General features: G+C 47.4%; 1 protein-coding gene across 4 annotated transcripts in view; it reads left to right on the forward strand.

Moving 5' to 3' along the window:
* Positions 1-21,357, forward strand: part of SYNPR (synaptoporin) — a 110,543-nt gene extending 89,186 nt beyond the window's left edge. For 3 of the 4 annotated variants that reach the window (XM_054216267.1, XM_054216263.1, XM_054216265.1), the window contains 3 exons: positions 9,346-9,544; positions 18,600-18,791; positions 19,600-21,357. In XM_054216267.1, coding sequence (XP_054072242.1) covers positions 9,346-9,544; positions 18,600-18,791; positions 19,600-19,866 — 658 coding nt within the window. In that variant the 3' untranslated portion in view covers positions 19,867-21,357. The remainder of the gene's footprint in view (positions 1-9,345; positions 9,545-18,599; positions 18,792-19,599) is intronic. The other variant, XM_054216264.1, reaches the window with a different exon arrangement.
* The last annotated feature ends 5,564 nt before the right edge of the window (positions 21,358-26,921 follow it).

The raw sequence follows: 26,921 nt of genomic DNA on the forward strand, positions 1-26,921 counted from the left end.
TTCTTTGTTTGGCATTTGATCCCATACCCCAGACGGCGTGCGGTGACCCGGCTAGGGGACGATCAAACACACGTCCTTGCCCTTCCCTCTGCTCCCAAGTCTGCATTCACTGTGCAGCAGCCCTGAAGGTTTCCCCAGGACTGCAGCGAGCTCCATACATGGGATGTCTTTGGTCTCCTCTCACGCGTGGCTTCTGCATTAATTTATTTGCCAGGAGTTTAATGCAATATTTCTTATTCAGTAGACTCTGGAGAGGGTGGGCATCCAACCCCATCCAGCATAGCCCCGCTCAGTGAGGTACCTCTCGCTCTCCTGTCTGGATTCATGGGTTATTCAGTGTGAAGGCGCCGGCAGTTTGTCGGCAGGTCCCTCAGCAGACCCCCAGGTCTGCTTGGGCTCCTGCCCCCCCTGAGAAAAGGATTTCACATGTACTTCAAATTAAAATATTTTGACTGGGACTTTTATTGGAGTCATGCCATAATACTCTACAGAGGACTTAATTTGATTGCTTTAAGTGCCTTAGGACAATATACTTGGGACAATTACAGTTAAAATACAAAGTTAATGTTAAAATACAATACAGAAGAATGACCGTTGCTGCATCTTCTGTAATTTCTCTTGCATTTATCACAGCCAGTCCTGGAGGTGAGATTGCTGCTTTCAGGGTTTATAGACCTAGATTAAACTGTATGTGAACCCTGCTTCTCACAGGGTGAAGGATTTATGCTTTCAGGTGGTTCTGTGTGAACATCAGGTGATGCCCAAGAACTTGGATTGATTTCACGTGGAGTTCATAGTCCATTTAAATGCGGAAGGCAAGGTGAATTGGAGGTGGCGCGAGTGTTATGAAGCGATGCCGGCAGCAGCAGGGCGTGTTGGGGTGCAGGAAGGTGGGGGTCAGCGGTCCCGCATCGCTCCATGCAAAAGCACTGCCCGGGGACTTGATACGCCAACTTCTCAGAAATGGTCTTATTAGATTCAATGACTGTTTTTTAGGCCTTTGCTTTATGCTTTCTATCGCTTATGTTATATCTCCAGATGTTTAGATTTTTCTCCAAATGGATGCTTTTGTTCTGGTCCGACAGAGGCTTGTTAGTGCGGAAGCTGATTCCTGTGTCTCTCCGGAGGAGAGGGCAGCAGGAGGGACACCAGAGCCATGGGTTCAGTCGGGATCTCTCGGTGGGACTGGGTAGCATTGGACAGTTGTGTGTATGGCAGTGCAAATATGCGCCTATGGCGTTTCCAGGCCTCCTAATTTGCATTGTTCCACAGACACAATGACTTTTGTTAAGATAATCAAGGGTTACCTTCCTTCAGAGATAGGAGCTAAACTTCTCAGTGACTAGGAAGTGGTTCACCCCAAGAAAATAGCTCAGTGATGGGAAATCAGAGAGCAATGCCACCAGTCTGTACCACAAAGAATGCAAGTGCCCAATCTGAGAAGGTATTTGGGTTTGTAAAGACCAGCGGAGCATGTCTTTTGAGTGCTACGCTCTGCTTGCACAGCAAGGGAAAGTGTGTGTTTCTGAGAAGAGCTGTGAAGATATCTTGGGAGATAAATCTGGGTCTGGATGTAGGCTTGGAAGTGGGGTTGGGATCACCCACTCAGTTTTCCGAGCGCTCCCGGCAGTGTGTGTACTATAATGAGCAGTTTTATTTCTTTTTTGGTGCTACGATGGAGTACTAGGGTTTGCATTACTGCTACGTGCACAGCCTGGGGAGGTTCATTCAGTGGCTGGCACGCGTCCGGGGCGTTTCTTCCTCCAGAGTTTGATGAAGCTGTTACGCAGGCTGTTTTCCAAGAACTTTGTGAATGCAATCAGTGGGAGCAGGTTCTGCAAGAGGGATCCCAAGCTGCGAATGTGGCACTTGTGCCCTCTTGCCACCACCATGGTTGTCCCTATTCCTATGTCTTTAGACCCCATCCCCAAAAGGGGTTTGTAGCTTCCCTTCCTGGAGACCTGAGCACCTCCCGGAGCCGGGGGGGGGTGTCTCTTGAGCAGCTGTCTTAATGGGAGAAGAGATGTGAGGTGGAGAGGGATGGGGCAGAGGATGTGCGTGTTGCGATGCTCTGGGTAGGCATCGCGGCATGCCCGCTCCGAGCTGCTGGTGCTGGAGGAGGAATTACCACCCCTCCCAGCGCGGCGCACGCAATGTGGTGTGTTGAGACAGCAACTGTGGCTGACAGCTTGTCCTATTAAAAACAGTACTGTAGGAAAATAGAACTGGCCAAATGTTTGCACAACAGCTATATGCGAGTGAGGGCTGGGAACCTGACAAGTTAAGAAATTGAAAATATAAGGGGGGCAAAATATTTTCCATTACTTTGGTCATAAACCAGAGGAGAATATAGGTTGCTACAGCTTTCCTGGTCAGCTTCCCAGCAGAGTCTTCTGGGGGGTTTTGGTGATGCTGCTCTGGACATGCATTTGGATGGGTATAAGCCACTGAAAGCAGGAAAGGGAAGGGACAGAGGGAAGATCTTTAGGATGTTCAAATGTCCAGGACAGGAACTGGGAATAAATGTTTGCAAGACAAAGTATGTATTTGTGTGAAACTACTGGTAGTGTTGAATAATTCTAGAGAGATATCAGCTTTGGGATATTTTTTGAAAGAAATGGAGAGGTTTCATTGAGAGGACAGAAGTTCAAAGTGAAATACTCTCAAATACTCTTTGATCAGCAAACTGTATTCTTTCTTCTATTCCTCTAGAAAGCAAAGAAACAAAAGACCAAGATAGGATTGCTGAGTCAGCTGGAGAATTTTATTTTTGTTTCCTATCTCCAGAGAGAAATGAACTGATTTCATAGGGATAGTGGTAGAAACTAATGTGCTTCTCTAGGAGAGGAGGGTACTGAGGGCACCTTTGGATGCTGGAGAATCTGGAGAGGGCGTTGCCTTTCTGGGGCTGGTAGAGCGAAGTATGGAAAATTGCTGGGACAGTTAGGAATTATCGATAAGCACCTCACGGTTTTGAACGGCTGTGGCATACGCAGGCAGCGCTGGGATGTGCATCGTGGCAGGTGGGCGGTGGGAAGGGTGGGGAACGGGAATGCTCAAGTCAATGGTAATTTCTTCATTTTGGGAAAAGCCCTGTCAGAGGGCAGGCTTGGGGTGAGAAACAGTCTTGTCACTGTTAGCAAAGGGGTGGAAAACTCTGGTTTTGCCAGACCGTCACAGGTGCAAAAGGCCTGTGGAGCAGTCACCTTTGTGGCACCTGCTGTCCCACTGCTGGGCTAAGTCCATCGCGTCCCCACAGCTGTCCACGGCTCTATTAACGTTTCAGCTGTTTGACTTTGAAGGGCTGGAGAGAACTTCAGCATTAGTGACTTCAAGCAGTTCAAATGTGGTATTAACAGGCTGGCTGCCTCAAAAGAGACTGACTTCAACAGCTCCGGGATGCCTGGGTGCAAAGATCCTATGGGAATTACTGGATAATGGTTATAATTGGCAAAAAATATGGACTGAGGGCAACTGTTTAGCTGTCTCTCCTTCTGCAAGAGTTCATGGTGTGTATGAGAGCTCATAGCGTTGCTCCATTGCTGCAGGGCTTCTCCCCTCAGGAGTCTGTCCTCGGAGAGCAGATGTGGGGGCAGGAGGAGAAAGCTGCAGAGCCCAGTTCCATCCATCCTCCCGAAGGCTGGAAGGAAGCCTGTTCCTTGCTGTGTGGGCAGACTTTCAGATAACCAGGATTTAGCACCGGACGTGTGGGGATGCCCAGCACCATGGGAGATGCTCTTTGCAGCGAGGAGCACCGTGTACATTGCTTTCTCCTTGAGAACAGGCTGTGAAGAGGGTTGGAAGAGTCAGTGGACCTCAATTTCATTAAAGAAAAGACCTTTCCTTCTCGGGCAGGTTTCTGCTTTCACTTGAGTATTAAAGGTCGCTTTTAAAGTATTTTTCTTCCTGCAGGTAATATCTCTAGGGAAGTCTTATGGCAATGATGAGCTCTGCTGTGAGAGGAAAGGCTCTCATTTATTAGTGTTCTTCCACTAAACCTACGTAAAAATCCATATTCGGCACCTTGAGAAGGGGCATTTGCTGAGGGACTGGCTGGCTGGAGGCACCGGTGTGAAAGCTCATCAGCACAGTCCTCGGAAACGAAGGAGCCACAGTGTTGTCAGGGCTAACTAAAAGAAATACCTTTACTTTTTATCCCAGAGAAAGAAAGGCGAAACCCCCGTCTTGTTATTGTGCATCCCAGAGCGGTTTGACTCTCTAAGGGGCCCTATGCATTTCAGTATTTCACTATTGTATTTTGAAATTTCATTTTTCCCTCGTTTTGGAGATTATCAGCCAAGATAAACATTTCACGACGAATTCCTCCACGAGCACTTACCTGCAGCAACTAATTTCCAGCAGCATATTTCTCTCACTGCTTTGCAGACGGTAAATACAATTGACAGTTTGACTACCAGAAACAAGTGAGGGGGAAATCAAGCCCAATGAAAGGATAATGGATCTGCATTTTTGCAAGCACGTGCGTGGGTGTTGCAGGTTTTTGCTCAAGCATGTCGTAGACGGGTTGGGGGGTGGGTTACAAGGTGCTATTTTCAGAAAATAGGACAACCTGCCAAAACAGATAGCTTTTTATATTATTTTTTTTTTTTGCCTGCTTTCCCCCATGTCCTAGTAAAGGAATGGAGAAACATTAACTCCCATTGAGAATTTTTGGAGGCAGACCTTTATCTGTTATTTATTAATCCAGGCGCGGATCAAAGCCCAGGAGCGGAAAAGCATGCCGGTTCATCAATAATACCTGAGTGCATACTTGCTGTTAACTGCATGTTCTGTTGGTTTGAAGTCTAAGCCTTGTGTGCGATGCTAAAGGGGGAGGTTTCGTGAGTCAGACGAGATTAGATCACTGGGTGCACACTCTCCTGCTTGGGGTTCTTCTGCCTCTGCTGGTAGAGTGGGACATGGGACAAGATGGGTCTTTGAGGTGGCTCTGACCATTTTTGGGCACAAGGATCGTCAGGTGGAGTGGGCTGCTTGGGGAAAAAAAAAGAGGGGCTGTAATTAAAAGCAAATTGTGGCTTGAATATTGCGCTGAGGAAGTTCAGGAAAGAAAGGCAACTTCACATTGACGTGGGGCGAGCACAGCTTCTGCTCCCCCACGCACATGTAGCAGCTGTAGCTTTGTTCGGCGTGTCTGGCTTCATGTATTGTTTTCAGAGCAGGGGTAATTAGTGTCTGAAAACGTAACTGCTCTTCGCTATTGTGGAACAATGTAAAAATCCTTTTTTTTCACTGTAAAACATTCCTGCCCTCTTCTGATCTTGTCAGGCTAGACAATACAGCTGTCTTGTCATTGTATTTCCCACGGCAAGGGAAAGTTTGCCAAGTGGTAGAAGAAACCTCAGACGCCCTTAATTACTGTGACTTCATCAGTGAAACTTGACTGCCTTTGGTGGGCTTGCCTCAGATCCAAGTGAATTTGAGGGAATTCAGACCTGGATGGCTTGGCAATGGTGGCCGTTGTTAGCGAACAGACCCAGCAGGAACAAGGGACGGCGTCAGTAGCGATGGGCAGCGAGGACGACCTTCGTGCTGCTCTGCTGAGTGTGGGGCGCGAGGTCACGTTCCTGAGGCATCAGCCTTATTTCTGGATTAATAACAACACTCAGTGCAATAGAAGGCAAAACGCACTGTCCAGCTCACTTTTGGAGGAACTTAGGGGGGAAAGGTTTTTCATTGTTTTCTTCGCTAATTAGGTAAACTTATTCCTGAAGTGTTCCTTGTTTGCATCGTCCATCAATCAGTGAAAATCACTTCTAATGCAGCCCAACAGTATTGCTCTGATGTTAATAAAGTGCAAAGGGCGTGATTGCAAAGGGTCACTCCTGGGGCTCCTGGTTTTGTTTAGGAAATGGAGAGGCAAAGGTGAAATGCAGGGGTGGTGCTGGGCATGGAAAAGCTGCAGAAGGAACACACCAGCCAAGGATGACTCGAAGGAAAAGGTTGGGGTGTAAACAATGAGAGATAAGAGAAGATGAAAGAAGAAAAAGTAAGAGGCGGAACAGGTAGAATTACATCAAAAGTGGGAGGCAGAGGTAGAGGCAATTAACTTCTTGTGAGTCATCACCAAGCCATCCTGCCCCCAGAAAGGCTGACTCAGCAACATCGGTGGAAGAATCAGAGCTTTCTCTCGGAGATGCTATTCCAGATCAAAGAGGTTTCAATTAGTAAAACTGGATTTTCTGTCACTGATCCTCTCCTGCTTTAAAGAAACTTTTCAAATGCATCTTGTGAAGTCAGCATCCACCCTGACCACCCCAGGACTTGGCTCGCTCGTCGCTCTTCCCTGCCACTGTCTCCTCGTCCCAGCTCTGAGTCATGGTCTATTTTGGGCCCCTTTGCACAACTGAGATCAGGGTTGTTTGGGTACAGGTGAGGTGGCCACAAGAGGACCCAACCCTCTTAGAGGCTAGGGAAATCTAAAATGAAAAGCAAGTGAATAAAAATAACTTGATGGAAAAAGGCTTCTGTGATCTGGTATCACTGACATGGGTGGCCATGAAAGCACTGCTGGGAAGATACGAGTGAGATGTTAATATAATATATGAACATATTTTGTTCTGGCTTATTGTGATTCAGAACTAAAGGGCAGTCAGGAAAACCTGGAACAGAAAAGGAGAGTGGTCTCGGTTACTTTACCATGTTCCAGAAAGGCTGGTGGGTTGGTGGTGGTTAGAATGGATGGGGCTGTGGTGGCTGGGGCCAGTCGGAGGAGCAGGGGGCGGGCAGCAACGCCTGGTCTAAATCTTGATAGAGACGTTCCTTAAGTTATTTCATCTTCGGTATGCGCAGGAGTTTGAACTGCTACTTGCAACACCGTGTGTCGCCCGGTGCACTGTTTCAGGACTCCAGGGGAGGGGCGGGGGGGGGAACCCCAACCACCCTAAAGATGTGTTTCACACTATAAAATGCATGTGGAATTGCCTTGTTCTTCTCTGTTTTTCCCCTCAAAGCAAACGGATTGTATTTAATGTAGCTCCGCTCAGTTCCTTAGTGCTTGTGAAAGCAATGTGAGGGCCAGAGCCATTCTCTAAAGCCAGCGCAGAGGGACATGGTCACATCAACCCGTGGAGCTCCCACGGTCGCAGCAAAGGCTGGCTTTCCCGTGGGGGGCTGGAGCCTTCTCCCTGGGCTCAGCTGGAAAAGCAGATACCGGACCCCATGGTGGAGACCTTAAAAAGCAGCTGTGGTACCTGAGTGTGGCCATTCAAACAGCAAACATGGCTAATTATTCAAGGACCAGAAAATGCTCCTTAAGCATTTGGTGGCTTTGGGGGGGAACCCCCAATCAACAAAAAACAAAGGAAAAAACCACCCCAACCGTGAACGCCTTTGTGTGGAGTTGCAAAGTCTGGGCTGATCGGGGACCCTGTTTGTGCCAGTGGACGGGAGCACAGGGTGGTCCCCAGCTCTGGGTCTCCCCACCATCACAAGTGTCCTTGTCCTGGGCTGCAGCCCCATGGATTGGGTGGAAGCTGAAACCCGGCTTGAACCCAGCCTCGAGCCCTGATGGTAGGACCTGGGGAGGATGGTGGGCACAGTCTCCGGCCAACATTGCATTCTCCTGGGGAAGGAAGGATGGGATCAAGTTTGTTCCTGATCCAAAACTCCCCAGAGGCTGCCACTGTTTTCAAGGAGTTTTGAACCAGGTTCCCGGTTTCGTTCTGTGTCAATACAGCCCCCGAGCAGCCGTACATGAGGAAAGCAGAGAAAGCTTTCTTTTCTGACCATGCAAATCATGCATTTCAAATCTTTCCATAATCCTAGCGATGGATAAAGCAAAGCCCCTTTCTCTCCAGGCTGTAGGATTGGCATGACAGGCACTAGGAAATCTTTCCCCTCTTTTTGCCCCCGCTTTAGGAAAGAACAATATGCCCTGACGAAAAGTGTGCGCGCACTGATGCCAGGAAGCTTTGAAACCAAGTCAGGAAACTGTCTGATCATGAGCATTAGAGTCTCTCTCCTGTGTTTGGTTTTCATCAGGCTTTGCTGTGCTCGCGCAGGGGAGGCGAGTCAGCCGCTGCTCATCTCTGCAATCCAGGCAGACGCCTTTCTTGTTTTCTTCCCACCACTACGATAGCGACAGAAGCTCAGGGGAGAAAATGCCTGGGGCAAATAACCGGCGTTATGCATCAAATGCTGATGAAAAGGTTCTGCCCACGCGTTCGGGAACATTTAGTTTGGACCAGGAAAAGCGAAAAGTCATGCAGTCCTCTAACGTCCATTAATCCATCTTCCGTGATTTCTGCTGTGGGTACTCTGTTTTCCTCTGGGGACCTAACTTTTTATTTAGTCGTATATTCACGTCTGCTGCTGCCGTTGGCTCGCTGTTGCGTGCGTTAATTGCCCTTGAGCAGAGGAATGTCTCCCAGAAGGCCTCATCCTTTCTCTGCACCAGATCGTAACTTCTTTAATTGCTGCTGATCGCTGCCGTTAACTTGCTGCTGGCCTCGTCCCCTCCGCTCTCCCTGTGCAGAACAGAGCAGCCTGACCCCGCATCAGGCCCCATGTCCCCACCGATGTTAATCTGGGCCGTGTGACAGGACCAGCCAAAGTACCCCCTCCAAGGATCCCCTTTCTCTTTCTGAACCAGAAATTAAAATTATCAGAGCAAAGAAGGGTCTGGCAGGAGCTGCCAGGCGGAACTACAAACCTATCAGATCGGTGGCTGATTGCAAACGGTGCATGAGTACAAGATTAGGGCTTTGACTGCTTAAACCAGGGCACGCGGGCTGCAACTTTGACCAAAGCTGTGTACTTCTGCTGCAGCTTGGTTTTAAAAGCTTTTAACGTAGAGGCACGATATGGCTCAGAGCCCCGTGGGCTAACAGCCACAGGTAGCTGTGTATTAAGCTGTTTTACCTAAGGAAGTTGTGAGCTTCCAAATACAGGTATCCCATGGCCATAATATAGAGGATAAGTCCTGTTTTCTGCCACCTTGGTGGTAAAAAGCTGAGAATCAAATTGTTTCTCCTGTTATCCTTTTTCAGTTGTTGCCATGGCAAAACCCCAGAGAGGAAGGGGAGGGGGGGGCAGAGGGGTTGTACCAAACCACTGGAATACCAACTTTTCTCTGAGATGATTGCTTAAAAGATGTGTTCAGGTCCTCAGTGTCACCTAGGTGCTCGCATGGAAGTAACCTCACGTGTACGAGCAGCTCTGACGAGCACAGCCCAGAAGACTACTTACAGGGCCAGTTATTCAAGCAGGGAATCAATGTGCATCAGGAGGGAGACAGGGAGGCCGAAAAAATGTATTTATATCTGTATTCAGGTAACAGTTTCCTTTTTCCATACTTCACCTGCTGTTCTTTGGGATGTTTTCCAGGTTGCATCAAGTGAATTTCGATGCTCCCACTTGTGAAGGCAAGCGCCGAGAAAAGCTCTCCTTGATAGGGGACTTCTCCTCTTCGGCAGAGTTCTTCGTCACCATCGCAGTCTTCGCCTTCCTCTACTCGCTGGCTGCCACCGTGGTTTATATCTTCTTCCAGAACAAGTACCGTGAAAACAACAGAGGGCCTCTAATTGTAAGTATGGATTTGCAGCATTTTCAGGCGTAGGTCTTCATCTCTTGCTTTTTTGGTGGCTGTGGAGTGGTCTGGGAGATCCAAGTGGCCCGACGCCCAAACATCTCTGTGTTCACCTGTTTCTATATCTTAATGGTAATTTAAACTTTTAACATCAAGGGTAGCAGAGACTGTTGTGGGTGGAGTGTGGTCTCCATCTTGTATGGACTGGTGGGATTCCCCGCTTCTCTGCCACTGCCTGCAGCGACGATGTTCACACAAATAACGAGGGTGTAGGTGGCTGATTGCAGGGCTGGGGTCTGAGCCGCGGGTGTGTGACAGCAGAGCTTCATCGGTGGGGAAAAAAGGGAAGAGGAGATCTAAAGCATCATCCTAGCAGACGAATGAAACCATGCCCCTGACCAAAGCCTAGCCAGGCAGGTTGCTCATTGCTAATTACTGCTGGGTTCAGCCAAATTATTTTGCTTTGGAGAATTACGTGGCTGGTTTTCCAGTCTTACCCTGAGCTCCCAGCACATTCCTGTCTCCACTGGTTTATGAGGCTCCTCGCTTTCCAGTTATCGTTCTATGCACCCATAAATCTTTGCCTGTTCGTGCCTTTATTTTTCTTTTTACTGATTCCTGAAGGCTTGTGATAAAAGGCAAGTGCTGCTGTGCATTTGTTTTCTTATAAATCAAGACTGTAAAGGCAGGGAGAGCTGTTTTGTTCTAGGTGTCCCTTACCTGGTCGTGCATCGTGCCCCGGCATCCACCCCTTGGTCTGGCCAGGCAGCTGTGGGCTGGTCCTTGGCTGCACCGAGGTTGGGTCAGGTCTCTGCGCCTGTGGGCTGTCCCTTCCACGGGCAGCCCTCTCCTCCGTGGCTGCGAGGGTAAGGAGAGGAAATATTTCTCTGGAGTCTTGGTGTGAGGAGGAATTCAAAGGGAAGGCAGTAGGAGGTTAGTGAACACCAGCGTAAGTTCTGGCTTTAAGAAAAAGCTAAAGTTTATGATTGACAGAAACCAGAGGTTTGGCTGAGACTTGTGCTTTAAATGACTGAAAGCCACCAATAGAGAGCATCAGAAAAATACAATAGAAAGGAAAATAAATCACCGGCGCAGAAAGGCTGTACCTGTTAAAGGAAATAACTACAGTAACAGTAAGCAAAAGATTACACTGCAGGAAGGTAATCTTAGGAGCGCGGGGTTTTGAGGGAAAGATTTTCCCGCTGCAAGGAGATGTGAGTTGTTTTATTTGAGTTTGCATAATTCAAAACCTGATGAATTGTTACAGAAGGAAAAATTCTCACTCCACGTCAAAGGAAATGAATCGTCTTCATTTGGGGGTTGCTGTGACCTTTTCTGTCTCCCTAGAAAATGGTGAGGAAAGGAGGGGAAATCTTTACAGAGAAGAGGTAAAACAGGCAAGATAAAGGGGTCCCTACAGAAACAGTAAATAAATGAAGGGCCTTCCTTCTGCTTGATTCAGTTGATACCAAATAATATCTCATTTCAGACTGTCTCATCAAAGGGTTAGTTGCAGAGATCTGCCACTTTAATTTTCTTTTGGAAAATAATTCTTTCTTTTGCCCAACTACATTATCCTGTGTAGCAACAGAAAAAGGAAAAAGGAAAAAATAGTACTAATATGTCAGGTAGTGATGTGGCCGTTTGCCGTTGTCCAGGACTTTCCTGATAGAGCTGCTGCAGTTGTGTTTATCAGAGGATGCACGGTGCAATCCGCTGCAGCATTAACGTGGCATTGATTTAATTTGTTCTGTGTAATGGATGGTAATTGAATCTACAGGTTAAATTTAACCGGTGTCTGTTACCAAAGTGGCTGTTTGCAATTTCCCAGTCTTTAAACCAAGCCTAAATGACCTTATTTGTTCAGAATATAAAGGTGCTTCTGTGTGTCCTACAACAAAAGCAGCTCCTGCTGGTGAGTGGTGTTGGGAAGTGGCTTAGGGTTATGCTCAGTTTGTGCCTGCTCCAGCATCTCCTCTGCACTGCCAGCTCCGCTGCGTTGGGTACTTTTAGAAAAAAGACCCTTTTTCACAGGGACAACGTCCCTGCTGGTCTCTACCCAGTGCAATGATTGCAGCCTGGTTGGGACAGGGTGAGTCCCACTCTGCGGTGCAGAAGTAGGGAAAACGCAGAGCCTCAGGCAGAGGACAAGGGAGCAGCAGGAGGAATTCCAGGGTCAAGGGGAACGGAGCGCAAACCAGCTTCCCACGGCTGCCGGATCCACCTAAGGGATGTAACGCCTTGTGCAGAGGAGGCAGGCGATGCATCCTCCAGCTCCGGGCAGATGCTACACTGAGCTGACGTACCCAGCAAGATCACACGTACATCAAATCAGATGTGTGAGTATGGCTCATCCCTGAGATATTTTTTTATTTTTTTTTTCCTCCCAAAGAAAAGTGCTGCAGAAGCGTGGGGTGCTCTGTGCGGGCCTGACTGCAGCCAGCAGTCACTCGGCACGCGTCGCTGCAGGTGGCGGGGCAGTCCTCGCTCCAGCCTCCTCACCCTGACTCAGGCACCCTTTCCAGACTGCCAGTTTTTGGCCTCTTCGTGAAGAGTTAGAAGATGATGGTTTCATCCGTCCTTGCTTCTGTTCTGCTGCAGCGCCTGATCACAATCTCATATTTAAAACCGTCCCCATTTCAAGCCTTGTACTTCCTCTTGGCTTGATATTTGCTCAGTCTGGGGTGACATCTGCCTTTAAGCGGCACCCTCTCAGAGCTGGCTGCTGTTCCTCCTGACGAATTTTCAGGGTTTGAAAAAGGAGTATGACAGGAGAAGTGGAGGGGGGGGAGGGGGGGGAAAAAGCAACTCTCACTTGAAATTTTAAAATATTTTTTCAAAAAAAACCTTTGCACAGGCAGTCAGAGCACCATCAGCGCATTGCCAACTTGCAGTGGTCTGACTGGACACAGAATATATGAATTATAAAGAATTTAACGACCACTCAGTCACAAGAAAGTAGCAGAGAAAATTTCAGTCACAAATGTTTCGAGTTTACCTTGTTTATACAAATATAGGGAAACCCAACTGCATGTGCTGAGATCTCAGCGAAGCATCACTTTAACTGTGGAAAAATATTTTAACGTTCAGTGTGAAGTGAGACATCATGGCAAGGAAATGTTTCCAGCAGGAGAAGCCGTTAACTCCTTCCACGGCTGTTTGGATGGCACCGGCGTGTTTTATTCGCTGTGCAGTGAGCCGTGTCTGTTGCTAACGTTGCCCATCAGGTTTTGGGGATAAAAAAAAAAAAATCTTCCTTTTGGTCGCACAGGGCCCCGGGTGTGTTACTCGTCTGCCGTGGAGGTGGGAGTCCCCGCTTCCCACGGGGCTGTCAGCAGCCGGCCCTTGCTGCCTGCACCCTCCGCGGCTCCATGGAGAGATCGTTTTGGGGGAGTTCGTACTAGATAGATAAACCAAAGAGAGGACCTTGGATTCCCAATTCCTAAAGCAACAAGGAGCAGCTTACCAGGGATTAAATTCCTAATAGATACGTGCAATGTGTTTCTGAGCTCTGCAAGCCACAGCTGGGATTTTAATTTTGTGGCAAACTCTCGCCCCGTGCACGGGTACAGCGAGGAGCCGGGGCTTCCCTCCGCCGTTCCAAGTGCAAGCCCGTTTCTCAAATGAGTGATCAGTGCTCCAGAGCCAGAGACGTTTTAAAGAAATTAATTGGAGATTAATGAATCCGACGTACAAAACCTCGCCGGTTTTCAGTATATCCGCACCTCTAAGCTTGACTTAAGCCGATTTCCACTTGTGTTACGCCATGTGCCCTGGGGAGGCGTTGCTGGTTTGCCATGAGAGCAGAGAGGAGCTGCACCCTGCCACTGCCACCCCGAGCACCTCTGTCTCGACGCCCCGTTTCAGACCTATGCGTTTGCAGCTGCTTGCAAGCAGAGAGTAACTGACCCAGCAGTTAGTCCTGGGCAGAAGATTTAGGGGATCAGGGGTAGATGCTTCCATCTGTCTCTGGAGTGGAAAAATAAAGGAAAGAATAGTCACAGTCAGTGTGTATCAGCACCCATCACTCAGACTTCTTACTTCTTTTCCCATGGTTTCTATACCCCATACGTGCTCTATTTAAAACCCGCACTCTGATAACTCTGTCCCTGTGTGCCTTCAGGTTTGTCTCTGGGAAGTTATTGTCCATGAAGAATCCCCTGTGTTTTTGTATAAATGTAAACCGCTTTATTAGTATTCCAATCAATTAATATAAAAGCAGAAAATGATTTAGCCAAGAAAAGTGAGTGGCCTAGCCCTGAAAAGAGATCTTTCATTTTTATAGTGATTACTTGATAATCTCATTCTTATGGTGCATAAAGATGCTTACGTGTAAGAAGATGGGATCTTTCCTTTGCATCTGGAGTCCTGTGAATAATCACATTAAGCAGAAAGGCATTTGGTTCTTTACATATGTTGCAGACCAAGTGAGTTAAGTACACTCCTAGGCCGCTTTTTGGAGATGTCTTTGATAAGACATGTTTTATTTCCTCTCCTTTGTCCGGCTTTCTAGAAACAGATATGAAAAGAATAGAGAGCTATCTGTAAAAACAAAGGCTGAATCCTTTGCAGTTAAAAAATGAAATTATGAATAACCTGAGTAATTCTTTGCATTTCAAAGAGCCATTTTAGCCTGCTTTTGTCATCTCCTTTTTGAAACACAAGCCACGGTGACCTTGCTGTACACGCGGGTGCCTCCCAAAGGGCTCTGCACGTCCCTGCCAGAAGCAAGCTCGCAAGGCCATACACCGTGGCAAGAAGCGTGTAATTCTTTCCAAGCTTCATTCTGCAGAAAATCTGGGGTGGGACCTGGTTCAAACCAAAACAAGAGGTAAAATGCCACCGTAGGAAGGTGTTTGGTGCCTGCAGCGACCTGCTGTTGGCCACTTTCCCGGGCAGGGGCTATGGCTCTCGCTGGGGCGGTTCTTGAGTTTTTAGGTTGGTTGTGCCTGTGAAAGCAAATCGTCCGAGCGGTTTGCCCCGCCTGGGGTAAGGAAATCTCCCTCTGCTCCCCCATGGCTGTGCCTGAAACCCGTTGGCAGTGCCGCGGGGCTCGGCAGGCTCCGGCTGGGAGGGTTTATAGGCTTTGGCGTTTGAGGAGTTGCTCCCTTGTATGCTGTAAATGTACAAGAGGGTTTTGTCAAATGAAAAGGTTTTGTAGCACGAGCATTAGAGGATGGAAACGCTTGCGGAGAGGCACTGAAAGCCCTGCGTGGAAGCCAGTTACAGGGCCAACAGCTGCGGTTCAGGGAGGGAGGAGGGAGCTCGAGCGCGGCAGGGATGCCAGGCACCCTCCAGCCGGGCCAGAGCTGAGGTTTTGCCCAGGGCCATTGCGCCAAATGTGGACAACGCTGGCCGGGAGGGAGAGCAGGGCATGGGGGGCGAGTGGGGACACGTGTGTCACAGCGCTCCGGGGGTTGCTGAAGCCAGCGACCAGCTCAGAGCAGGTGAAACGCGTCCCCTTCCCCGGTGAACAACCAGCTTCTGCAGATGCTTTTGGCTGGGTGAGATTGTGCTGGACACTGGGGGATCCGCAACTGTGCTCGGGAGGCTAAAGCAGCTGCCCCCTCCAAAGACAGGGCATTTTGCAGAAGCCAGTGACTTGATAGCAAGGAGAAATGTTTCAGTTACCATGAAAAGAAAAGGCATTCACAGTTCTATTCTAAAACATGTAATATATAAAATTGTTCCAAGTAGGCATTTTTGGCAAACTCGGTAATAGCAAGTTTCAACTTGAAAAAGGCAGCAAGAATATTTATTTTTTTTGTTACACATACTTCAGGCTCTTAAAAACTCCCTCCTTGGATATTCAGCATATTTTAAATCCTGTTTTCTGCTTTCTCCTACACGTTCCTATTTTGCCTCCTTCCCAAAGGCACCTGTAGGCAGACCAAAGTATCTCAGCTGAGATCTGAGAAAGAAACTTCGCAATTAGGAGTATGGTGTAACCATACAACAATACGCATTGAAGAGATCTGTAGAAGCCATTTCAAGAGAGCAACTACAAAAATTACTTTGTTCCAAAGGAAAAAAAAAAAAAAATCACCCATGCTATGGGGATATTAAACATTCAAATGCAAGATTTGTTTTAGTATGCAGACACTCTGGCTTTAATTACCAAGGAGAAATTCCCCAGATAGACATTAAGCCACAGAACAGCTTAGCTTGAAATTCACTTTTATTTTCAGCATGTCATTATCTTGTAACTCTGTTCCACCCAGAGCTGTGAAAATGTTCAGCCAGAAATCCAAACCCACTTGAAAACAGGAGAGGTTCAAGTTCCAGCCAAAGCTGAAGGTTAGCAAAGATTCAAAATAAATAGGAAGATGCAAGTTTGCTCTAGTGGTATATTTTGCTCCTTGCTCAGCAGAGGAGATGGAAAAAAGTCCTCCAAGAGCCCGAGTCCAGCCATGTAGCCTTGGTGAGAGCACCCGATGAAAAATTCCTTGTGCTTCGTTAGCCTTTCTGTCCCGTCTTCTTCACAAGCTGTTGGTCTTGCAACGTGTTGCTGGGAGCGGTCGGAGGGGATGGATGGTTTCTTCCCCAAGTATTGCCGTGTGATCTTTCCCTTTTGGCTCGGTGTGTTTCTTGCACCCAGACAGGCTTTACAGTTTTCGGAGCAGGGACCCATTCCCCAAGGCTCTGATCTGCTCTCAGATAGGGGAATTCGTGGCAGCAAGGGCAGGATTGAGTGGGGTTAGGCTTGTGTGGAGACCCTGGTGCAGGGGAGCAGAGGAGGTCAGCAGAAGGCTGGAGGATGGGGCGAGATGGAGAAGGCAAGAGCTGAGAAATAACATCAAATACTTAGTCCCTTTAGGACCAGCCTCTCAACTGCACAGTGCTCTTGGATGTTCCTGGCACTACTTCATAGCCCAAGACACGAGCTACTAGCAATTAGAGTGAGGGACTCGTGCGGCTTGCAGTCATTAGTGCCACGAGTTGTGCAAATGCCTCACCAGCATGGGGTCAGGCTCTGCGAGCTCGACAGCAGGCCTGAACCTCTGCTGCTGTCACCTGTCCGAAGAACTTCACTCGCTTTTAAAACTTCCCTCCTTTTAGCAAGTTTAAGCTCCTACATTCTGTTAGTTTTGGTCACTTTGTCTCTGTTTGCTTCAGATTTCTACCTGCTGTTATGCATTTATTTTATTGTTATTGCCAATGCACTGATTGCAGAGCTTGATTTAGCTTGCGAAGTCCGATGGTGTGGTGGCATTGAGAGAGCTGCTTGTCATTTAAAAAATGTATTCCCCAAAACTCTGGTGTGTCCCCGTCTGTTGTGTCAATCAGAACCTATATGTGGGTTGGCATCCAGGTAGAAACGTGTCAAGCCTCATAGCAAATAAAGAGCATATCCCATCATAATCCATATCAGGTTGCATCAAGTGGATTTCTACCAGCTGGAATTTTTAGGATGTGTTTGCCATTGAACTGTTGCCTCCAGGAATCTGTTTCTCATTCAGTTACTGCTAGGACGTATAAGATACAATAATTCCTTTTGCTGGAAATTTCCCTGAGAAAAAAAATTTCTCTGGGCTATATATGCCTCTGTCTACCCGGAGTCTCTTTGGGTGTTAAGACAGTTGTCAGCTCCTGGGCTTCACGCTCTTGAAGAGAGCCCATTTGGCCAGCATGGAGGGAGGTCAGAGGAGCTCAAAGCTCAGTGGCAGACACAGGCCTGCAGAAAACAAATTGTGGCACTGTTAAAAGAGAAGGATGTATCCTTTGGGAAAGCATCCAAGCACAGTTAATTTAATCCCATCTGCGTGAGTGGAGAAATCCTTTGTTCATGGCTCACTTGTGCGGCTGGTTTATTGACTGGTGCATCTTCCATCGTGGAAGAAGCTCGTGTCCTCCGTCCCTCAGGTGCCGTAGAGAGCTCCTTCCCCAAATGTCAGGTGTGCTTGTAGAAGAGGAGAATGACGTTTCCCAGGGATCGCTTATTTCTTTGGATAGCGACCCGAAATGCTGTGTTCTTAATGAACATTTCTCTTCCTTCCATGTACACCTTTACTTTGTAAGGGGGAAGGGGAAGCAGCCCCCATGGGAGGTGGGATATCAAGACGCAGCGATGCAGTTAGTGGTATGTTAGACTTTGGCACCTCTACCATCTGTTGTGGGCTGACAGATGGGATGGAACATGACAGCAGAAAGGCTCTTCTGTTTTAGCAAGACACAAGAAAGCTTGAAAAATCACACCTCCTCCCTCCTTTCCCCCCAAACCCACACAACAACAGTGTCACTTGGCCACTTGTTCTGGCTAAGACAAGGAGAAGTTTATGCCTGTGGGTGCTCCTGAGAGTCTTTCGAGGGAAAAGTGAGGAGAATGGTTCAGAGCAGAGCTGCTCCGAGGCGCTGGATCCTGGAGGGACCGCTACCCCTTCTCCCCTCTTTTCATGTGGATGGGAATCGGGAGCAAGTGCTTTACCAGGACAGAGAGGAGCTGAGGAGTCTCCCTGCTTGGCATGTCTCACTGTTTATTTGTTCGCTCGTGATAATTAGCGGCTGCACGGCTTGTGCAGCGGGGACATTTGGCTTTACCTGTAGCTGGTGAGAAAACCCCTCATCTGGCAGCTGAGGATTAGCCAGTTTCAGGTTCCCCCTGAGATGCTGCTGCAGATGGAAACGCCTCCTATTGGGAGCCTGCCCTGGCTCTCTGTAGGAGCACCCGGGGCAGGAGCCAGCCCTCAGGAGGGCCTGGCCCCTTTCCAGGCATCTATATTTTTTTAATTGATCCCGATTCATCAGCCAGGTGCCGTGAACAGCCCGATTTCCAAGGCAGCATCCTGGCTACCCGCCACACGCTTGTGGGAATGTGGCCTTGGGGTCGGAGATGCAAATGGCAACTGAAGGGCTCTGCCCCGTTAGGCACGTCAGGCACTTCTGAAAATTAGCTCTGTAGGCGATGAAAGTAATCGCAACCTTCCACGGAATAGCAAGCTCGTGTTTTTTATCTCCTCTGACGCAACTTTTCAGTTTTCTGGTGATTTTTAATATGTTTTCTTCTTCCCAACGGACACACCAGTATAATGCTTCTAACTAATTTGTCTTTTAGGATTTCATTGTGACAGTGGTCTTCTCATTCTTGTGGCTAGTGAGCTCATCTGCTTGGGCTAAAGGACTGTCAGATGTAAAGATCGCGACCGACCCAGACGAAGTGCTATTACTGATGTCTGCCTGCAAACAGCAGTCCAACAAATGCTTGCCCGTTCGCAGCCCTGTTATGTCAAGCCTCAACACTTCGGTTGTAAGTGACTTTGATTACTTCTCACCGTTACCTTGCAAACGTATTTTCATCTCTTTTTACCCGTGCGTTGACCTAAATCGGCTGCTGTAAACCAGTTAGCTGGAAAGATTTAATTGGAAGTAGAGTCTTGCTGCGGGGAAAGGCAGAGCGTGACCCATGAGAGGTCTCCGCCGTGGAGCAGGAGCGGGACGAGCGTGCAGGGTTGGGGTGGGGAGAAGGCACAAAGTGTCTGTCCAAGTGCGTCGCTTGGCCTCTCTGCTTTCAACTTGCTGCAACGCTTTCGAAAAGGGTCCGTGTGCTCCTTTAGGAAGAAAAGGTTTTGTGCCTTATGGTTTCCTTTAAAAATCGCTCAAAAAGCAACGTAAAATTGGTCTTCAGAATGTTAAAAAAAAAAAAAATTAGGCCCGCAGAGCAATTAATTTCTCTCTTTTAAAAAAAATTCTTTCAAATTGCATCTTTCCACAGTTTCTTTGAACTAAGTTGTTTTCAAACAAAAAAAAATATTTTGGCCTAAAAACTCAACTTTTTTTTGGAAACAAAAAGGAAAACAGACACCTTGTGGGCTATAGCTAAGGGAATTGAATTTAAGAATTTGCTCCAAAGCTGAGAAAATTTTCCAGCAGGTTTTGGGAGAAGGATGGGCTGAGAGCAGCGGCGATGATTGAACTCGATGATGTGAAAGGTCCCTTCCAACCTAGCCAGTTCTATGATTCTGTGACTTCTCCCAGGAGCGTGCGAGGTCCATAACGTTAGGCTGGGCTGTGAGACGGCGGCTGCCGGGTGACGAGCTCCTCTTCTCCCCACCTAGGTCTTTGGCTTCTTGAACTTTATCCTCTGGGCAGGCAACATTTGGTTTGTGTTTAAGGAGACGGGCTGGCATTCCTCGGGCCAGCGGCACCCTCCGGACACCATGGAGAAGCAGTCCAGCAGCTACAACCAAGGGGGCTACAACCAAGACAGCTACGGGCCGACCGGTGGCTACAACCAGCCGGGCTCCTACGGCCAGGTGGGTGAATATGGCCAGTCCCAGAGCTACGGCCAGAGCGGGCCAACCTCCTTCGCTAATCAAATTTAGGGTTCACGCAGCTCTCGCATCCCTCACGTGTAGAGGTTTCACAGGTCTCAAGTTTCAGCGGCGCCAGATTTTTAAGGGTTTCACATAAATTAATACTACAACATGGTGTTTAATGTCGATTGAAGATCTAAGCCTACCTCCTGAGACAGATGGGAGGTGGCCGGTGGGCTGGAGTTGGCCTTTTTTGTCCCTGATTAATCAGATACAGGGGATATGCTCATCGCGGGTGGTGACCTGGAGTCAGTGTTGTAGTACGTACTGTAGAGATAACTTTATGGTAGTTTTGTATGTGTTAAGATGGTAGAAGCATTTTGTAGCCTCAAGTCTGTAGTATTTAATATGCATAATATAATTGAATTTCCTTCTGCATTTTGGTGAAAAACGAGAAGTGTTCTACTATTATTTCCACAGATTATTCTGTATATCCATGCATGTAATACCGCACCTAAATTTTCAAAACTGCCTGTCTGTGACTCTTCAGAGCATTTGTTTTGGTTATACCTTTTTGTTTCGGAAGATTTTACTCTTATTTCAGTTAACCGAGTCATCCGTAATTTAGTGCATGGATAAGCGGTTTCATACTACCAAATGTCTGGACTGCGTAAATGGAACTTCTCAACTTCTGCCACTACATTTTGTTAAATGTATGTTTAAAAGAAGTATGCATCTTTTATATATTTTGCAGAGTTGAATATATATGGCTTACCCAGGTTCTGAATGCTTTGTAACTAAAATGTTTTTCCTCGAAATGGCATTCAGTAGTGTATATGGTACCTGACCGATGTTTATTCCATTTAACTCAGCTAAGTATTCATTCTATAAATCACTATTTCTATGGATGTTTTGTGAATCTTTTAACGTGAGCTGTGGAAAATAAGGACCAAGTAACTGTGTTATATGTTTACAAAGGTATTTATTTAACTAAGATAACAGAGGTGCAGATATCAGTATACAAAACCGTGTGTGAGAATGCCCTGTTGCTTAATACAGCAAAACATGAAAACCGCATGTATTTTTGTGACCTTACAGAGCATAAATATTCCTTTATATCCTCTTATTATAAGAAAACCTCTCCATCCGTGCTGTTTCAAGGTTGTTAGATATCCCTCTGTTCTGTCGCTGCTCTGAGCGCTAGCTTGGTGCTACTGGAGAATGTAACTGGATTGACCAAATAACCCAGGCTCAGAGGAATTCATCCTAAAATAGCCCGAGCCACACTTGTAGCCCGTTCGGATTTCTCCCTGGGAAATTCAGCCCTTCCTCACTACAGCCTACGGGACGCATTGATACAAATGAAAGCCGGAAGCACAATACACTAATCAAAACTGATCATCTGCATTTCTAAATCAAAGTGTATCAGTCTATAACCTTATTGTATGAGCTGTAATGTTGAAAGCATCTTAGCTTAAAACAGCTTAGTCTCTTCTATGATTGTTGTAACCAATTTATGGCTACTCGGTGGATGAATCTATATTGTGATATCTATTTGACCCTAATAAAGTTATTGCATACAATGCGTGTTTTCACAGTATGTTAATGCTAAATTGTCACTGCAAAATACCTAAGAAGAAAACCATTAAAGGTAAATAACTATTCCTGTGCTTGACCTTATTGGTCATATTCTTACTGTTTTCCAACACTTTTCTGAGGATTGTTTTAATGTACAGTGGAGTAGGACACTTCTGCAGACACTTGTCATTAAAGGTCAGTATCACAAGTTTAAAAAAAAAAATACTAAAACTGTGCAATTTAATACCTGCCTGCCTCTTTACCCCTCTTTCCACCTGTCAGTAGGACTAGCCCAGTGCTGTGCTAACTATCCCAGTTGCTGGATGGCCACGTTTGAGCTGTAGAGAGGACAAACTGGAATATCTGAATGTTCTGGTATTGCAAATGGGAGCAAAATACGGTTTTCTGGGTCAATGAAAAATTTTATTTTGGCTTTCAGTTCTTTTGTTTCTTGGCTTTTTTTAATTTTGGAAAAAGTTAGATATAGCAAGCCAGGCGAAAGTGAAATCTGTGTGTGTGGCAAGGGATGGGATGTATGCTCTTCATGCCCCCTCCCGCATAGTCCTACTTCTCTTTTACTTTTTCTTGGAAAAAAAATCTGTTTTGTGTTAGTGGATCAGGAATATCCCAAGTTGAGTCATCTAAGCCTCTTCACTAGAAACAGATAGAGATTTTTGTGTCAACTAGCTTTCTCTTCATCAGCTTTTCCACCTAGATCAGCCAGATTGCGTTTCCAAACTTTTTTATCCAATGATGAGGGTTAGAAACTTAAGTTTTACTTAGATTCGTTCCTGCATTTCAAACAAGCTGAAATTCTTGTGTAACCATGTGAGCACAGGAACTGCAGCGTTCAAACCCTCAGGAGCTGACGCCCCTGGAGAAAGGGCAGTTTCTAATACAAGATTGAGGACAGAATCAAGATTATGACTTATTTTGGGTATTATTTGCATAACTCGGAATCTAAGATTTTCTCATGAAGGGCAGAGCTGGTGCAATAGTTGGCAAAAGTAGTGAGAGGGGCCCATGTTTTCTTGAAAGTCTTGCCCTTTGCTTTACCAAGTTGGCCGGCCATTCACAGGTTCTGTTGGCTCCTTGCTGCCATGCAGAACAGTTGAGCTGGTTTGAGTCCTTTGGGGACTATAGTCTTCACTGTGAATTAGAAGGGATGAAAAATCTCTTCATCTATAGCTTTTCAGATTAATATAGTATGGCAGCAGACAAAGTGAAAACAAAAAATGATGCATGCACTTTCCTGTGCTATATAAGAAAATGTATCTGAGTATTTCCTCCGTGTTCCTCTGGATTCGAGTCTTATCACATCCTTCGGAAATCGTTGAGAAATTTGAAGTTTATTTGAACTGGGAATAGTGACTGTATAGCAAGGTGTTGAGCCGCAAGATGGAAAAGAGTGTATTTGATGTTTCCTGGGTTTAAGACAGGTAGCCGAGTAAACCTGAGCATCCTCTGTGAAACTGCTGCTGGCAGACTGATTGCTTTCCTGCTTCATCATTAGCGAGCATCTCTGCCAGTTAGTTAAATAACTAGGTCAGCCTGGGAAAAAACATGTTCCTTGATCTTCTGTGCTGTCCCTCCTGTTTTCCCATGTGTTTCTCTTTATAGCCCATTTCTCAGCTACCCAAGACGGGAGCGTGTTTGCGTTATCAAGCGCAGAGCTGGGGAGGAGAGGCAGGTACCTCTGCCTGCCAGGGGAGGTGGGAGCACAGGACCTTCTCTCCAGGTGCCTCAGAGGCCAAGGCAGAGGCGTGCTCACGCCCTGTTTTAGGGTTTCCCCGTTGCTCTTGACTGGGGAGAGGATGCGCTTTGCAAAGCTGCAGCATCATCCCCTCCATGGAGAGGGCAGGGAGCAACCGCTGCGGGTACCCAGTGGCTCTGCAGCCTGCGTAGCTCCCTGCCCAGCGCATCAAGGAGACAAAGAAGAATTTAGATGCAAATCCAGCCCACAGGGCCATGCCCTTACTTGACAGGGTATTTATTTATTGTGCAATACGGATTAAATCTCCTTCACTGTGGCCATCGAGCTGCCCATAGCAGAGCCTCGGCGATGGCCAGGACTTGGAGAAAGTTTGTGCTCCTGTTGCATGAATTCATATCGCAGTTGCCTGACCTGATTAGGTTAATTATTTCCAATCTGTATATGCTCTCAATTGGAATGAGCAATTCAGGCTCTAGCTCTGAATTATTCTTGGCTGAAACTGTGATGTAGTGATGAAAGAGGCAGTTGCATGCAACACGCACTGCATCCATCTATAGTCTGCTCCTGACGGTATCTCCAGAGCTTCACAGTTAATATTACAGACAGGTAAAGAACTGCCGAGTAAAAACTGCCACGTATTGTTTCATCCTTTTCTGAAAAAGTTCTTATCATATTATGCCGTATCATGTCATAAGCATTTAGCCTTCTGTCTACTAGTTTTAAGCCAGATTTGAGTCAAAATTTTTATATATGTGGATGGATGGGCTACTTAGCTTATGCTCTCCGTGACTTAACTGTTGTTTTTCAGGATTTCTTTTTATTCCCTCCTCCTACTAAACCCAAGAGCTTTTCCTCCTCCTTTTTTTCTAACAGCAGCAATAATCTATGTTTTAGCATTAATATCTGGTGCTGATTGTCCCATCATTTGTCAATAGCATACATCCTCAGCGTGAAGATCTTAGCATTTTGATATGAATTCGTAATTGTTGAACCGGGGAGCGGGGGGAAGGGGAAGGCATCCCATTTGTTGCATTTAGCTACCGGTTTCTTTCCTCACATTTTTATTGTTGTGTCCTTCTTTAATAAGATTTTAGCGTTTGATGAATATAGCTGCCTTTTTAAAGTCTAAGCATCCTGTAATAAAACATTTCTCAGGGGAAAAATTATTTGGTAATAGCATTTTCAGGTTTCCCTCTGAAAACGGATACCATACCAAAAATGTTGGGCTCATCCCTTATCCGTTAGATTTTCAAGGAAACCGGGGGAGCTGGGTGCCGGCGCACAGGGGGTCCCCGCAGCCGCTCTGCTCCCTGACAGCCCCCATATGAGGCACAAGCATGTTTCGTCCAAAGTGCTGCACCACGTCTGACAAATGCCTGGGCACGAGATGACAAGCCATGTTTCCCCGCAGACAGACCAGTTCTAATAGCTTTTCTTAAGCGGCTTTTTACCTGCTCTGTCTCAGCAATGGGACTCATAAATATTTCAATCGTTCATGACTCCAGAGCTGAATTCCGGGCTGAGCTGGGTTATCTCCTGCACGTGCGTAGGGGAGAGGGGCTGATCCGTCGGTGCCTCCCAGCTGGGGTCTCCCCTCCACGGAGCCACCGAGCATGAGAGTGTCCTGCAGGACACCGGTTTGCGTCACCCGGAGGAGCGCTGGTCACAGCGTAACCATCAAGGACAAGAGAAAACGGCCTCAAGCTGCACCAGGGGAGGTTTAGACTGGATAGTAGGAAAAAATTGTGCTCCGAAAGGGTTGTCAAGCATTGGAACAGGCTGCCAGGGAAGTGGTGGAATCACCATCCCTGGAGGTATTTAAAAGACGGGTAGACGTGGTGCTGAGGGACATGGTTTAGTGATGGGTTTTGTTAGTGTTGGGTTGGTGGTTGGACTCGATGATCTGAAAGGGCTCTTCCAACCTGGACACCTCTATGATTTTGTGATCAGGCAGCGGTCAGCAAACTGCACCCAGCACAACCGATGCAGATAAATACCAGTGCAGATTTCACCCTTGAGTGAAATCAAATTGACTATGAAGAGATGTTTTTAAAAAATCGTGATGGGCCAAGAGACCGATGTTCCTGGGATGTACAGAACATCACTTACACCATCCCAGCACAGATGGGAGCAGCAGCAGCAGCGTGAACCCCAAAAGGCATGGTGATGGAGAAACTAAGGGGAAGGAAACAGTCTGTGATTTTGTTTATCCTCCTGGAATAAATGCAAGGGTTCAGGTTTCAGGATGCTTAGCAGTATGTTAGCATGGATAAGCCAGCTACTGGTGAGCAGGAGCCAGGTTGGCTCTGCGACCAGAGGGGTGCAGTGGCCATTGGCTAACTTAAATTTGCGGGAAGCAGACTGCTTATTGCAGCAGCACGGCTACCAATCCCTTCAGCTGGTTAAACCCCCCGTTAACCTGCGCGGGGTTGTGTCTGCTCCTTGCATGCTGCCCTGCGGAGGAGGAGTCGGAGAAGGTCCTCAGCGGGGCTGAGCCCTCTTGCCTGGGCAGGAGGGGCACAGGCAGCACCGCGGGCTGTGGCTGCTGTTGAGGGACCAACCGCAGTGAGCGCATTAGACCTGCTGCTTCTGCTGGCTTTCCCCATGCTAAGTAATGGATTTCAAAGGGATGGAGCAAGAGGAAAAGAGCATAAGGCTGTGGCAGCCAGTCCTGCTTTGGGCTAAGATGGAGCTGTGGGGCTTCTCACTCTTGGCTCTTTGGAGGGACTCTTTATCGGGGAGTGTAATGATAGGACAAGGGGGTAATGGTTTCAAACTGAAGGAGGGTAGATTTAGTTTGGATATTAGGAAGAAATTATTTTCTGTGAGGGTGGTGAGCCCCTGGCCCAGGTTGCCCAGAGAAGCTGTGGCTGCCCCATCCCTGAAGGTGTTCAAGGCCAGGCTGGACGGGGCTTGGAGCAGCCTGGTCTGGTGGGAGGTGTCCCTGCCCAGGGCAGGGGGGTGGAACGAGATGATCTTTCAAGTCCCTTCCAACCCAGACCATTCTATGATTCTATGTAAGATCAAAAGGGTTCGCTGAAGAAATGAAGTCAGAGCGGCTAACGGTGTGAAAGCACCTCCTGTTGTAGGTCTTCCCTCGTGCCTCTGGCCCTCGGCTACGCCTGCCCACCGCGGGCATGCCCACGCCTGCCCCTGCCCAGTGTTGTACGGTCATCTCTAAGGGAGCCAGGGCTCCGCCACACACAAATGTTTTGCAACGTAACTCGTCTTGATTTGCAGAAAGTACTTGAAAGAGGGTGGGAAAACCCTGAGAAAATACCAAAAGTGAAGTGGAGACCGCGGCTTTTTGCCAGTGGCAATTATTTTAAGTGAACCGCCTGGAAGGATTTTTGCAGTTTGAAGTGTCGGGTGGCGTATTTTGAGCAGACAATATTGTTAGCGTGTCGAACATGCTAAAAGTTGACCGACAAAAGCACCTGGATATTTCAAACATAAATAGGCTGTATCAAAATAGATAGGGAGCAGATGGCCTGGCTCCCCGCACACCTTGCTGACCAGAATACACGAGCAACACATACAGCCAAAATCTTGCTGTCTTCAAAGCTGATCATCTGCAAAGGCCAGGGTTATCCTCGTGCTGCCCTTTATCTGTCAGGCACTAACGCTCCTACATGCACTAATTAGTATATCCTAGAAGGATCATGTACCCTGGGCTTGCTTGAACTTGTTACTACCCCAGCAAAGCGAATCACCTGTTCTAGAGCTCGGCCTCTCAAGAGGCGGTTAGTTGAAAAAACCTGCGAGCTGAAATCTGATCTGCGGTGGAAAGAGCCCAAAACGCAGAGGGCTGGCTTTGCCAGCTCCCTCGCAG

Source organism: Rissa tridactyla, chromosome 10 (genome assembly GCF_028500815.1).
Source record: "Rissa tridactyla isolate bRisTri1 chromosome 10, bRisTri1.patW.cur.20221130, whole genome shotgun sequence".
Lineage (NCBI taxonomy): Eukaryota > Metazoa > Chordata > Aves > Charadriiformes > Laridae > Rissa > Rissa tridactyla.